Raw genomic sequence first — 13954 nt, 5'->3', positions numbered from 1 at the left:
AACCCCCTTGCCACGGGCAGAGACACCTCCCACTAAATCAGGTTGCCCAAAGCCCCATTCAAGCTCTGGCCTTGAACCTTCCAGGGATGGGGCAGCCACAGCTTCTGGGGACAGCCTGTTCCTGTGTCTTGCCAAGTTCATTTTTAATAAATGGAGACAGGCCCTGGAACCTCTAGAGGATACTTTATTCTAATTTAATATTTAATATTAGGTACCAAAAACCACCTCCCATATGACTGTGTTTTTGCTTTGACTATACAGAGAGCCTACGGAAGTCAACAATTTAATAGCATGGATGATCACAGACAAGTGCTGGATCTTCTAGGTTTGTTTAGTGTACACACAACTTCTGCAGCACAAGTCCTCTGCAATGGTCTGGGTAGGAAACTATGAAAGGAAGCATTAGCGTAAAGTGAAATTCATCAAAGTCTTTGCTTTTCATCCAAACTAGAGATACGGAGGGATACTGCTACAGCATGGCACAGCAACTCCGAAAAGCCAAAGCTGGAATGGATATTTTTGTTGTCTCTACACCACACTCCAGACTGACACTTGCAGTGATGGGTCCTGATCATTTCTGATGCCCCAAAGCCACAGCAACTTCAGTCTGCACTGCACTAACCAGGCCAGATAACATCTCCAGTCCAAAACATAGTCAAGTTCCACTCGAACCAACAAAATCAGATCTGTGGCAGGCTTATTCCTACTCTGAAAGTCAAGCAGACACTTTAAGTCCGAAAAGAAAATATCACAACATTCATAAAACAGACAGATGAGATTTATTTGGGTTGGCTGAAGATTTCACCTTTGTGTGGTCTGTGATGATGACAGACAAGCAGAAGATGGATAAAAAGAAACAGAAAAAGAGTGGCATTTGTGATTATCATCCAGAAAATGAGGAACATATCTTAAAAAAAAAAAAAAAAAGAATAAAAATGGAATTTCTATTCAAGGATAAACTAATACTGATTGTCTCAGCTGGGGACTCAGCAATGAAAACTTGAGCTATTTCCCAAAAATGGCAATTCCAAAATATTTTGGTTTTGCATCTTTAATAGGTATCTATTCAAGCAAAGTTTTATATTTGAAATATTTATTTCACAGACATCAGTTAACCCCCTTCTGATGAAACAAAACACTTTATATGAATGATGATGAGAGGCTAGATAATATCTAGATAATGGTGCAACCTGCACCATATTGTACAAAACCATCCTAAGATGTACTAAAAGTGAAAAGAGAAAGTTAAATCACAATTTCAAGATTTTATTTTATTTCCTTATGTATTAGACTCTTTTTTTTAGAAAATAACTCAGTTCCCCATGAAATGTTTTGCTACCATTTCGTGGTTATTAAACCTGCTATCAAGTAGTTTTTACTTGTTCCAGTAAGGTAGGTGTCTAGTAAGGTAGGTCTGTGGCTAATTAGGGCTCACCTATCCTTGAAAGTACTTGCTAGAATGTGGAATGTATCCCACAGCATGTCAAAAGAGGATTTTTTTGATGGTATAACTAATGTCATTACAAAGAATAAAAGGAAGCATAGTGTAAAAAGGAACATCTTGCTAGAAGTCCTTTATTTTGTAGAACTAGGGGTGAGTTTGAGACAAAAGTCACAGAAACTCAATGGAAACATTACGATCCTCCTTCCATGAAGATTTTAAAAAATTGTGATGACTCAAAAAACACCAACAGGAAACTTCCTAGATTGAAGTCAGCACAACACCCCTGAAAATCCCCTACTAAACAATGCATTTTTTTTTTCATTTTTGAAGGCAAGCTTCAAAGCCCATACATTTCCTTAAAACTGGGGGACTTGGTATTCTCCCAGGAGCATACGGGAGATTTTTAACCCCAGCTCACTTAACTCCCACAGATGCCTACAACAAGAAGAAGGTGCTACTGCACTGTTTTCAGAGCAAGGGAGAAAGTGCCTGTTCCTATCACAGGTGCAAAAATCTGGAATGAGACCTGTCAGTTTTGCAGAGGGGAACGCAGCCAGGGATACGAAAGCTGCCAGGGACCCTCAGCTTTCTCTTTCAGACCCAGAGCTATGATGCTGCATCACAATTTACACCCTCCACTAGCATCAGTCTAATGCAGCCACTTGTCACTCTGACGGGAAGGTTTTCATGGCTGAGCAAGCCTCTAAGTCCTTTAATTTCACGGAGTGACAATATAAATGCAGGAGCCAGGAAATAAGTGCAGGTTGTGGGAAGCTGTGTGCTGGGGTGCATGCGTGTGTGTGCGCCTGTGCAAGTGTGAGGACACGTGTTATTTCTCTTCCCTCGCCTGCACGGATATTTCCCTGGCTCCTGGCCAGACTACACTTGCTCTTACCAACCGCTCCAGACGTGCCATTAGCTGCAATATATAGCCAGTCACTTGAGATTACTTCCATGCTAATGGCTCAGAAAAAAAGACTTTCCAAGAGCTACTTACGATTGCACCAGACAGTTGGAATATTTCATGAGCGAATATTGCAATGATCTGTGCGAGCTTTGGGAGCTGCTGGAGGAAATGCCAGCAGAATTAGAAGTGTATCCCTTCTGGAGCTGTAACATGGAGAACAAGTGGTTTTCACCTCGTAAAGAGACTGTAGGTGCAGGGTTTAAGTTCAAAGCATGGTGGAGAAATATGGATAGACCTTCAGAGCAGCACGTTACTGCATGGTCAAGCCCTTGTGGTTTGGACTTCAGCTTTAGTTGGCCATCTGACACCTCCCCAGTACTAAATTCTGTGAATCTCTATAACAATTCTGAACCTTTCCCAAGGTTTGAGAATTGGAAAAGATTCAGAAAAGGTTTCCCCTCAGCTCCCTATAATTTGCAAGGCCTCAGAAGTGAACTTTCAAAGTAGCTGTTCATTCTGGCTGTCTCTGGGCTTGGCTTCACAGCTTTGGGTGGGTTCAGAATGACCAGCTGCAGACAAATGCAGGTGTGGTGGGGATCTCCACCTTGGAAACACCATAATTAGTATGGCACTCAGGTAATACAACTCCTTGGGTACTTCAAAGAGTGACAGACTGCAGGAAGATGGACAGAAACAAAATAAGAGGCGCTCCTTTCAATGGTATCTAGGAAAACCAGATTCTACCCAGACTTTGCTCACAAAAAACCTCCATCCATGGACACTAGTTTAGAGCCATAACACCCACATCTTTTGATTCTTAATTAAATACAATTGAAAAAAAACTTTTCTTAGTTTCTAGGAAAATAGCCCATTTATTATTTTATATTAAAACACAGCCATGGAGGCCAGATTTTCCTCATTGTTCTTTCTCTTCTCTGTCTCATTTTCTTCCTTGCTGTCCTCAGTTGCAAATAAGGCCTTATCCACTCTGAAAGTTTACTCGTGTTAATTAAAGTATGGTGACTGGGAAATGCTTAAGGCAGGGGGCAGTTGGTAAGGGTGTACTTCCCATTATCATGGCTCAGATCTGTCAATCTTCCTGCCTATGACCTTGCAAATGCTGTCCATCATGATGGCAGAGGCATCCTAAGAGCAGATAAAATCACTTTAGGCTGAAGTCCCAGCTTCTCTCCCTTGCTGTCTCCACCTTCCTTTGTTTCCTCTTTCTATCACCTTTTTATTCTCTTATCTCCCCTTTGCACGTTTCCCCTAACTCTGCCTTTGGCCCAGTCAGCACAATCAATAGGAAACCTTCCAAGGGACCTTGCTACCTTGGAAGGTCCACCCAGCCTTGCCCTCACTCTCCCTTTATCACTTAATAGTTGATTTCCAAGCTTCCCTAAGACCTGGCCTGAGCCTGCCTCCTCCTTGAGCCTTCGGAAGGGAAGGCTGACAATTGCACAGGGCTTTGATTGATCAATGGGGCTGATTTTTACCTTGCAAAGTCAGCCAAGCGAACAGAAAAGAGTTACTCTGCTGGAGTTAGTGGAGTCTTGTATTTTTTTCCTGGACATGATGCTGTCTGCATCCTGCTGCCAGGAGGCATGAACTACACCCTGCCCTCTTCCTTGGCCTCCTTTCAGCAAAGCTCCAAACACTCTGGGATCACTCAGCTTCTCTTCTCAACCAGTCTGGCCAGAGAGGCTCTTTCAGCCTTCATTTGATAACTCCCACGTAGTCGATTTGAGACGCCCCCAGGTGTCTTGTCTCACCTCCAGAAGGCCCAGGCCTCCCAAAGGCCTCATGTGGTATCTACCAGCCCTGCGTGGGCAGCTCGCAGGCTCTGGGGTACCCAGCACTGACCTTCCCCTCACCAACCCAAGGCCAAATCAGGAAAATAAACCGAGGCAAGGGTACAAGATGGGACACACCGGCTTCTTGCAGATCCGTGACTTACATCTGTGATCTTGGGGTTGGTGCATTTGCCCTTGGTGCTGGACAACTCCAGCCAGTGGCTGTCCTGGGCCGGGCAGTGCTGCTTCAGCGTGCACTGGTTCTGTCCCTCACACCAGCCACACTCGAAGTCCGGGTCGGCTTTCAGGCACAGGCCACAGCTGTCACGCATGGCCCCACACTTGTACAGGTGAACTGTGGGGATAGGAAAAGGGAGAGGACCTCAGAGATGCAGACAAGATGGGTGAGTGGTGGGATGTGGGGGGGCGTAGCGAGGCGAGAGGGGGGAAGGCGTTCAGGGATGCTCGTCCCAGAGGCAGTGTGGGACTTTTGCAGGGGGATAAATAATGGGGGATAAAATGTTTACACCCTGATAGAGTGGTGAGATAAAAGATATTTTTGGGAGGTGAGAGCAGAAGGGGTGCTGCCCTCAGTAAGGTGATGGGCTGCAAGCAGGAGGGTGGGAAGAAAAGTGCTTGGGCAGTGACATGGCCTCAGACCAGTCCTTTTTCTTAGAATATGTGACACTACCACCAGTCTCAGCCTCTGCTCTCCATCTTCAAATTGTTTCCTAAACCTTCTCTACCCACAACCTAAAACTTCATGCTGGGGAATTTTCCTGGAACACCTTACCCAGCACTGGGTGTCAAGGTACAGTCACTCAGGTTTCTCCCTTAACTTAAATCCTAAGAGAGAATAATAAAGCCACAATGGTTTGGTATGAGGCTGAATCCAGGAATTCACAATCAGCTTTTCCCCCTTCTTCTGCTCCAAAAATTCAGACTGTTTTACACTTTGAAGTACTAAGTTGATCCTCCTCTAATACAGGCAGCAAAGATTAGTGCTTAGCTCCGTCTCGGGCTGCTAATAAGTGATTAGAGGCAGTCAAAGCTTTTTTCTTTTTTTTTTCTAAATAAATCTTAACATTTTTGCAGTTCTATGAAATAAGATCCTGCTATTTATCCTTATTTTACAGATGTGTAAACTGAGGCCTGAGTTGCACAGGGGGCTGATAGCAAACGTCTCCTCCCCGAGGCTGAAGATGGCAGAATTGAGGCTTTCAGGCTAGCTTATCTGTGTATTTGTGTGGGTGTTGGTGGTTTTTGTTGTAAGATGGGGGATTTTCCCTTTGTACTTCTGTTTTGCCATGTCAGTAAGTGACTAAAGTCTTGTCTGTGGTTATTATTATGCACAGTCCAAAAGCTCGAAGGCTTTGGATATGTGTGCTGAAAAGCTTCAGCTCTCCATACCTGCACCCTGCTCTCCCAGAAGTCAGCAAGTATTGGCCAAGGCAAGGAAAAGCTCAAAACCTTTATATTTCTCGAGGATGGTTGCAAGAAAAGTTTTCAAAACATCTGTCAATCACAGTGTGCTTCAGGCCTCCTGGGTTACTGGTGCTTCCTTATTTTTCTGTTACTTTCCCTCATTTTTTTTGAGCTGATCTGCTCACAATGGTTAGTTTAGTTCAGCTTTTCAGCCCACCAGCCCAGCTTATGTGATGCTGGCTATAAAAGTGGTGGATGACCATCTTGCAACTGCACTGAGAAAGACACTGAATCTAATCCTGCCTCTGCCTCTCCCTCTTGATTTTCCAGAGAAGAAAGTTTGCTCATTTGCAGCGCTGTCAAAAATTCAGCTTTTAACCACTATATTTGTGCTAGTAAATAAAGCTCTATGCCCACGAAAGCATGTGTTGTGTGCTTCCATGTGGGGCTGCCACATGCATGTGGCTGTTGCCTTTCTGCCCCAAAACATGATGGTATAATCCGGACTATCCCTTTGAGGAAAAGGGTCATGCAGTGGGGAGAGGGGTCAGCTCAGCTCAAGGACGGGTGTGAGATGGTGTGAGAGGAGCAGGGAAACACCTGATAGGGAGAGAGGGACTGGGACGAGTAGCGGGAAGTGTCCAAGAAAAGGGAAGGTAAAGTGAGGGAGGGAGAAACTTCTGAGGGGTGGTGGTGTGAGGAGGAAAGACTTCAGGTTTGAGCTGTAAGAGGCTGAGCAGAGAGGGAGCCTGATGGAAACAGCTCCAGGTGCTTGAGGGTGAAGGACAAGAAGAAGAGGATATGGCTGGACCCTCCATCTCCAGCCAAAATCCCTGTCTCTGAGTTGGAGAAGCAATGACCGTCTGTGAGAGACACATCAACCCCGTCATCCATGGTAATTAAACAGAGCTGGGCTCCGGGCAGGAGGTGGGTCTGGATCCTTTGCCGTTGTGGTTTTGCTTTGTTCAGCCTTTTCCCCCTGGCGAGGCTGCAGCCTTTCTCCTTCCCCTCTCCCTTGCCCTGTTCATTACCACATCACCTCTGAGCAGAGAGCGCCTGATCTCCTGGTGTGTTAACTCGAAGAGCATCATTGCAGGGGAAATAAAAGAGGGGGAGAAAGCACGAGAAGGAGGGGCGAAGACACAAGACACAAAAAAAGTGGGGAGAAGCAGGAAGCAAAGGTGATGAAGGGGAAAGCCATGCAAGTGGGAGGGAGAGTTGTATTTCTCCAGGGGGAAAAGCACAGAAAAAAAATAAAAATTGGCAATTTGCAGGGTGCAGAGAACAAGTCTGCACCAGACAGCACGAGGAGATGGTGGCGGCTTTGTTAAGCATAGGGAGCGATGAGGCCCGTTGCTAAGGTTACTGCTTCCAAGGACGAGTTGAAATAATTCTTTTACCTTTGTTCTGTGCTGGGTTGTCGATGTTGAAGTTCCCGTTCCACACAACCGTCAGCTCCACCGGCAGGCTGTTAATCTCCATCCCTTCGTACGAATACTGGAAGCAGGAGAGCAAAAGGGAAAAAAAACAACAAAGCCAGCCTTACTTCATGCCCAAAGGTTGGGAAGGGTCCTAGGGTGGGCAAGAATTGATATTGTAAGTTATGAACAAGAGAAATGGAGCTGTCACCTACCTCCCTACCTGTTGTTACCTCCAAGAAAGCCACAGGAAGCTCTCAAAGTTGTGGTTCTCAATGGAACAAGCCGTATCCATCTCAACAGCCCATGAGTCTTATCTATTAGGTGAATATTCTGTGATTTCAGCATATCTGCACATTATAGGGTTGGTAAAGTACCTTCTATCACAGCTCTGAAGAATATTTTGCCAACTCTTGGGTGCACCTCTAAGGCGTACATTATGCACTGTGGATGTGCCATCAAAATATACCTCTGCTGCGTACTCTGTAGGTGCTGGGTTTGTATCTAAGGTTATCTACATGAGTGTTAGTTTGAAGAGCTCGGGTGCTGAGTGAGGTCTTAGAAAGCAGGGAATGAGCATAACTTGGAAATGCCTTAAAAAGGGGGAAAATGGAGGTTCTGTGTAATTATAGACCTGTCAGGCTAACTCGGCTTCCCAGAAAGAAAGTACATCAAATTATTAAACAATCAATTTATAAGCACCTGCAAGACGATAAGGTGATAAAAATCAGCCAGCATAGATTTGTCAAGAACAAATTGTGTCAGCCTCATCTAATTTCCTTTTTTGACAGGCTTAATGGCTTTGTGGATAAAGGGGAGGCAGCAGATGTGATTTATCTAGATTTCAGTAGAGTATTTGCTACTGTCCTGCAGGAGATTCCCATAAACAGGCTAGGGAAATGTGATCTAAAAGAATCAACCATAAGGTATATGAACGAACTGCCAAAAAATGTCCCAAATCAAATAATTCAATGTTGGGCTGGGAGGGTGTTTCAAACGGAGTTTTGCTCTGGGTCTGGCATTATTCACTATTTCCACTGCTGACTTGGTTGATGGACTGCAGACCGTGTTAACAGCTTTGGTGAATGACTCTGTTCTGGGAGAGAGTGCAAGAACATCCAAAGGCAGGGTTAAGAATTCAAAACAAACTTGACAATTTGTAGAACGGGGCCAAAGTTAACAAAGTGAAATTCAGCATAGGCGAACAGCGAGTATTCTTCGGCAGGAGAAATCGATGCAAACAAATACGAAATTAGAGTGACTGGCCAGTGCTGCAGAAAATGGTCTGGGGACTGCTGGAGATTGCAAGCAGATTGTGAATCAACAGTGCCATATTGCTGCCAAAAAAACAAGCAAATCTCATCTGGGGATGCACTAGACAGAGTTTCTTACACACAGAAGCCCCAGGAGGCAATTATTTTTCCCTGTTCAGAACCAGAAAAGCTTCAGCTGGCGTAGAGGGTATCCAGTTTCCAGCAAATATGTATTAAGAAAAGCTTAGAAGTCTTTTGAGACATTTAGACAGACTTAAACAAATACTTGTCAGGCACAGTCAAGGTACACGGATCTGGCCTTAATGAAGGAAATGGAAGTTGGTCTCTGGGGGCCGTTTCCAGCCCTCCACTTGGTGAACTCTCAGACACGTGGTACTTGGTGTCGTTTTTTTCAGCCAGATTTTGGTTTATCCTAAGTCAGTTCATACAGAGTTCACTCAGTTGCCCGTCAGATCCCACCGCCCGCCTCCATCAGCAGCTTCCACCCAGCACTTCACCCAAAGGCAAAAAGCCTCCTGCAAGGGAGAGGAGAGGATGCATCACAGCGATGGTTGCTTAAAGGACAGAATGGGAACAAGGCAAGAAGAGACACTGCTACTGACTGCAGCACTTGTACGAATTTACTATCTTGAGATCAGGAATATCCCACAGCACTGGGATCTACAGCAGGACAAGTTTCCACTCCTAAATAAATACGTGTTCCCTATTATGAGACTAAATACAGTTCAATAAGCTGTCTGGTTTTGCTGGATATGTCTTAGGGACCACAAAAAAATCCCTATCACTAAGGTCTTGGCACGGTTTTCCACAGAGATGTCGAAGCTCTGAACCTTCAGAGGCAGATTTTCCTGTATCCACTAATTGCCATATAATTGCAGAGCAAATCATATATGGTGATTTCTGTCCATTACGGCAGAGTGAGTGCTAGTCGCACGGTAATTTCTGTTTGGACAAACTAAACACAATTAGCCGGTAATCTGCAGGCCCCTGTGATTATGATCTAGTTGTAGGGTATTTATGGGTATGAGCTTTGTGGTTACCATGGAAGTAAAGAGCTGCCATGGGTTATCCGAGTCCTGCATGATAGGTCTGTGCCCGCCAGCCTCATTCACTATTTGCATTTTTATGACACTCCTCAGTGTCACTGCCAGCAAGATGCAAGATGATGCAGAGCCACTTGGACTCACAGCACTGACTTTTCACAGCTTTACGGAGCTAGGAGCAAGGATGGGGAGACTGGAGTGGGAAGGAGAGCGACTGAAAAGTAAAGAATAATTAATCTTCTGCCAGTCAGGAGCTTTGCTAACACCTGCTTTGCATGGCACTTGGCAAACGTTGATTGGAAATGGGAAGGAGTGTATGTGCAGAATGGCTGGTCACCCTTAAGTCGCAAGTTGAATCCGTAGGTGCATGAGGAAGCATTAATTTCTGCCTCGGAAGATCCTCAGGCGTGTGCATTGGGATTTATCTGTTAGCAGAGCCTAGGCAGGGCTGCCAAGGGACAGGCAGCTGGAGTCCCCCAGAGCCTTTCATTCCACTGAGAATCCCAGTGCCAACAGCAGGAGCCCAGCTGGGATTTTAGATCTTATCTGCCTGTGGCACCGGGGGCAAACACATATTAGGGTTGTTAACTTGGTAGAATTGATCCAGAACTGGAAACGGATGCGAGGGAATAAGCAACAAGATCCCCATGGAAGAGCTCCAGGGATGAAACCAGCTGGGGGCTGGAAGGAGGATGCTCTCTCTGCCTTGCCTGGTCTGCTCAGACAGCTCATGGGCTGCATGACAGCAAAACAGAGCAATTTGCAAAGTAACAGGGAGTAGATGCTCCGTCCTGCTCAGACCACAGGAGCTGCTAACTCATTGTGGTCTCTGTTCAAAGCCCGCTAAACTCAAGAGGAGTCTTTGAAAAGGATTTGCTCGGCTGTAACAATAAGATGGAAATATGTTTCAGAGGAGAGAAAAGGGCTGAGGCATCAGTCTGCAGGACGCACAGCAGAGCTTCCTGGGCACTCCTGCTACGAGCATTCATACCACTAAGGCTTGTATGTATGTGTTGCCTCGCACAACTTTCTCCAGCACAGGCAAAAGTTGCTCAAAAGACATAAATCCGACCCCAAAGTCTGCAAAATCTGGATTCCCACCACGCATATCAAATCAAAGTAGAAAACTACAGGCAATTTAGAGGCCCAAACTGAGAAAGAGAGGCTGCCCTCCCAGAAGGGCAGGCTGGCTGTCATCAGGAAATGCCAAAAAGCTGCTAGAAGGAGCTGTTGTAATTCACAGGAGCAGCACATTGTGTTATGAACTCTCAAGCACCAGCTCTTTGTCTCTTAAACTCTTTGCTAGTATCAGATAGCCTTACAACAGTGGCTGAGCCCGTGGCATCACTCGGCCGCTTTGCCACACTGTTAGCGGTTTAACATATTGTGCACAAGTCACTGTAAAGACGGTGCCTGTTTGTCTCCTGGAGGTTTTCATCACCAAGTTCCCTATCCTCAGGCTGAGATCGTGGCTGCAAAAAAATCACAGCTCTCAGTTTTGTAACAGCCATGCGAACATTAGCTGACTGAGCATCAAGATGCTTTGCTTTACACTAATCTGCACGTTCCTGGCTCCTCTGGGCATCCCATTAGTGACTACGAGCACCCTGAATTAGAGGAACTCGGCTTTGCAGACCTCTGAGCCTTGTGGTTTGTGCAGAAGCAGAGGGATGTGACCTCTTGGTGCATCCTCCTGAGATGCTGTGCAACACAAAGACTTTTGGCGGTTTGTCCTGGGCACACTTAGGACAATAAACCAAGATTGGTTACGTGATGTACCTCCGACATGTCCAATAGCAGGGAAACATCTGTGGACAAACAGCATTTTGGTTTTATTTTAGTGTTAGTTTTCCTTGACAGCACAAAGACTGCTTTTGTGATTAGAGCTTGGGCCTGGGGACTGATTCCTGTATCTGGCTCTGCCAATAGTTCCTTGCGTGACCCTGTGCAAAGCATTTAATCCTGCTTTGCATCAATTTTCCGGCCATAAACAGGAGGCAGAAACCTTCTTGCTCTCAGTCATCCCTTCACCTTGAGCTCTTTGCTTACTAGAGCTGGGACTGAACCTCTGTGTCTGTGGATCCCCTCTGTGTCTGTGTTATCACCCATGACAAAAGAGCCCACATCATGACTGGAGTTCCTCTGTGATATCTGAATGTAGATAAATTAATTTAATAATGTAGATAAATTAATTTAATAATTTAACAATAATTGAGAGGCGTATGTATGACTCAGCCCTGGGCTCATCTGCCTTTGGCCTCCTGTAAGTGTGTTTTTCCATCATGTTTGGGAATAGTTGCTCTTTTTTTTTTTTTTTCCAGCCCTGTTTTTGTTTTTGTTTTCTCACTCCCTCTCTGCGAGCCACGCCACAGAGTCAAGTGCTTCTGAGATCTCTTGCTCAAGCGCAATAACATGACAAATGCAATGTGTTTGCTTTTCCTATTCCTCTCTCACCCAGCGCTTTGAGCTGTCCCACCCTGGGTCTCGCAGCACACGGACCTGCGAAGAGCTTCAAGGCAAATTACCAGCAGGGATTTCACTGGTGGAAATCAGCGTGTGCTGCCTGCATGTGCCAAGACCAGGCACCGGGGGCAGGCTGACATAGAGCAAATGTGTGCTTAGGTCTTTGAAGCTGGTGATGGCAGTGATCGTGGCACAGTCAGGCAGGTCATCGCTCACCCATTTTCCCCTTCTTTATGCTGAAGATTGCTGACTGTGTTGGGCTGATTGCAAGTGCTGGGTCTCCCAATGCTTCCCACTGGGGATATTGCTCCGTGCCCTAATAGATCCGTTCCAGCTGTTTCGGCTGAGGTTTTTATTTACTTATTTATATGCCTCCTTAGCTCTTCTCCTTTTCATTTCCTCCCATCACTCCGTGTCCAGACTGTCGGCAGAGCTATCGTAAGTGCAATAAGGAATGGCAGGCAGGGTCTTTCTGAGTGATAATTGTGTGCCTTGGGTGGTGTGATAGAGGACAAAGCCCAGAGCTGAGAGGCTCAAACCACTTAACAAGAACAATAATTGTCCCAAAGCATGCTGCCTGCAGTGACTTATTGCTGTTATCAAATGAAATATCTCCAGGAAAGACAAGGAGAGAGACGGAGCCGGCTATTGACTGGACCAAGCACCTAGGCACCATCAGTGCTGAATATGACATTACTGACAGGCCATCAGATAGGCTGGCCCCACCTGGGTGTCCTTAAAACATCTCTTAATTGAACTTGGAGTCACTTAGAAAAGTGCCTGCTTAAGACGGATGGACCTGGTCTTCATCTCGGCTCCCCTGGTGTAGATCCTGAGGGACCAGGCAGCCAGGAGCAAGAGTTAAGGCCTTTTTTTTTTTTTTTTCCTGCTCCCATCCTGTGTAAAAGCAGGAAAACTCCTGCATTTTGCAGAAGGTGTTCTGCAGGAGCTGAATTTGAGCTCCTTGGTGCCCCCTGTACAATGGGAGGGGACAGAACTTGAGGCTTACGTCGGAAAACAAGCCAAGAATGATTGCTTAGTCTAGCATGCATCGCCAACAGAAAGATCTGCTGGCAGGATAGCAACCCTTCAGGGACGCACCATCACAACACATCCTCCCACCCTCCTTTGGACCTTCTCCAAGCCTGCAATGCAGGTGCTACGCTCAGCGCCTCATCCAGCTACTCTGCTGAATAAAAAGCTCTGCTGAAGGGGGCTGATTCAATTTGCAAACAAGCTCATACAGCTGTTCCTAAAGCCAGGTGACCCTCGGAGCAGAGGCTCATTGTATCACGGTGGCTCCAGACGGAATGCTAATTTTGGCAGGAAAGGAAATAATCATGATGGAGACATACCTACAGCACTCCTTTCCCATTGTCTGTGTCCTCTGCCACCTGCTCAGAGCCTGGGCATCTCTGTTCCTTTTTTTTTTTTTTTTTTGTATCTGTGTGAATGTTTCTTTCTTTTGTCTGGCTCTCCCTTGCACATCTCTTTCTCTTAGTGTCTGGTAAATTCAGAGCAACAATGAAATAACATTTCTCACAGGGGAAAAAAATAACCTCAAATCAGAGAGCCAAAGTGCCTTTAAAAGAAGAGAGAAGAAAAGAGAAGGGAAGAAAAGAGAGGGGAAAAAAAAGAGAAAAGAAGAAAAGAAGAGGAAGAGGTAGGATGCAGAGGATGCAGAAGAGCAAAGAGTAGAGTTCATTCCAAAATAAACCTCTCCCCATGGAGAAGCCAGAAGCCCACCTGAGCCACTACCAAATGTGGGGCAGGCGTGCTACAGACCCTGCACACCACCAAGGTCGTGGAGTGCCATGGCACCAGCCTGAGACTCAGCCCTACCACAGTGAACAGCTCGGGAGCAGCCTGCAGTGTCGTGGCATCAAATTAAATGTTAAAGTCAAGTGTTGTCACAGCGCTCAGGCATCCCATGAGCAAATACACCTGGGGATTCATTGGAGCCCAGTTCATTGGTCGTAGGTACTACAGCTTCTTGAAGCATGCAGGTAACATGAGAACAGTCACCATTACCTCTTAAAATCAGGCTCAGCTATTGAATAACACAAACCAGGAGGCTAAGAGAGACTCTCCAGGGCTGGTGAGGCAGTCAGTACCCCATTCAGCCCAACTGTGCTTAAAATTACCCTGAGATGCCTCATGCTGGTGCTTGTTTCTGCCAGATAATTT

At 45.9% G+C, this 13954-nt stretch overlaps 1 protein-coding gene across 1 annotated transcript in view; it reads right to left on the bottom strand.

Annotated features, from left to right (window-relative positions):
- Positions 1 to 13954, bottom strand: part of PLXNA4 (plexin A4) — a 423963-nt gene that overhangs the window by 74029 nt on the left and 335980 nt on the right. Inside the window, 2 exon segments of the mRNA XM_040546170.1 lie at positions 4309 to 4499; positions 6970 to 7066. Coding sequence (XP_040402104.1) covers positions 4309 to 4499; positions 6970 to 7066 — 288 coding nt within the window.

Source organism: Cygnus olor, chromosome 1 (genome assembly GCF_009769625.2).
Source record: "Cygnus olor isolate bCygOlo1 chromosome 1, bCygOlo1.pri.v2, whole genome shotgun sequence".
In the NCBI taxonomy this organism is placed as follows: Eukaryota; Metazoa; Chordata; class Aves; order Anseriformes; family Anatidae; genus Cygnus; species Cygnus olor.
This window is presented reverse-complemented; position numbering and strand designations above follow the sequence as displayed.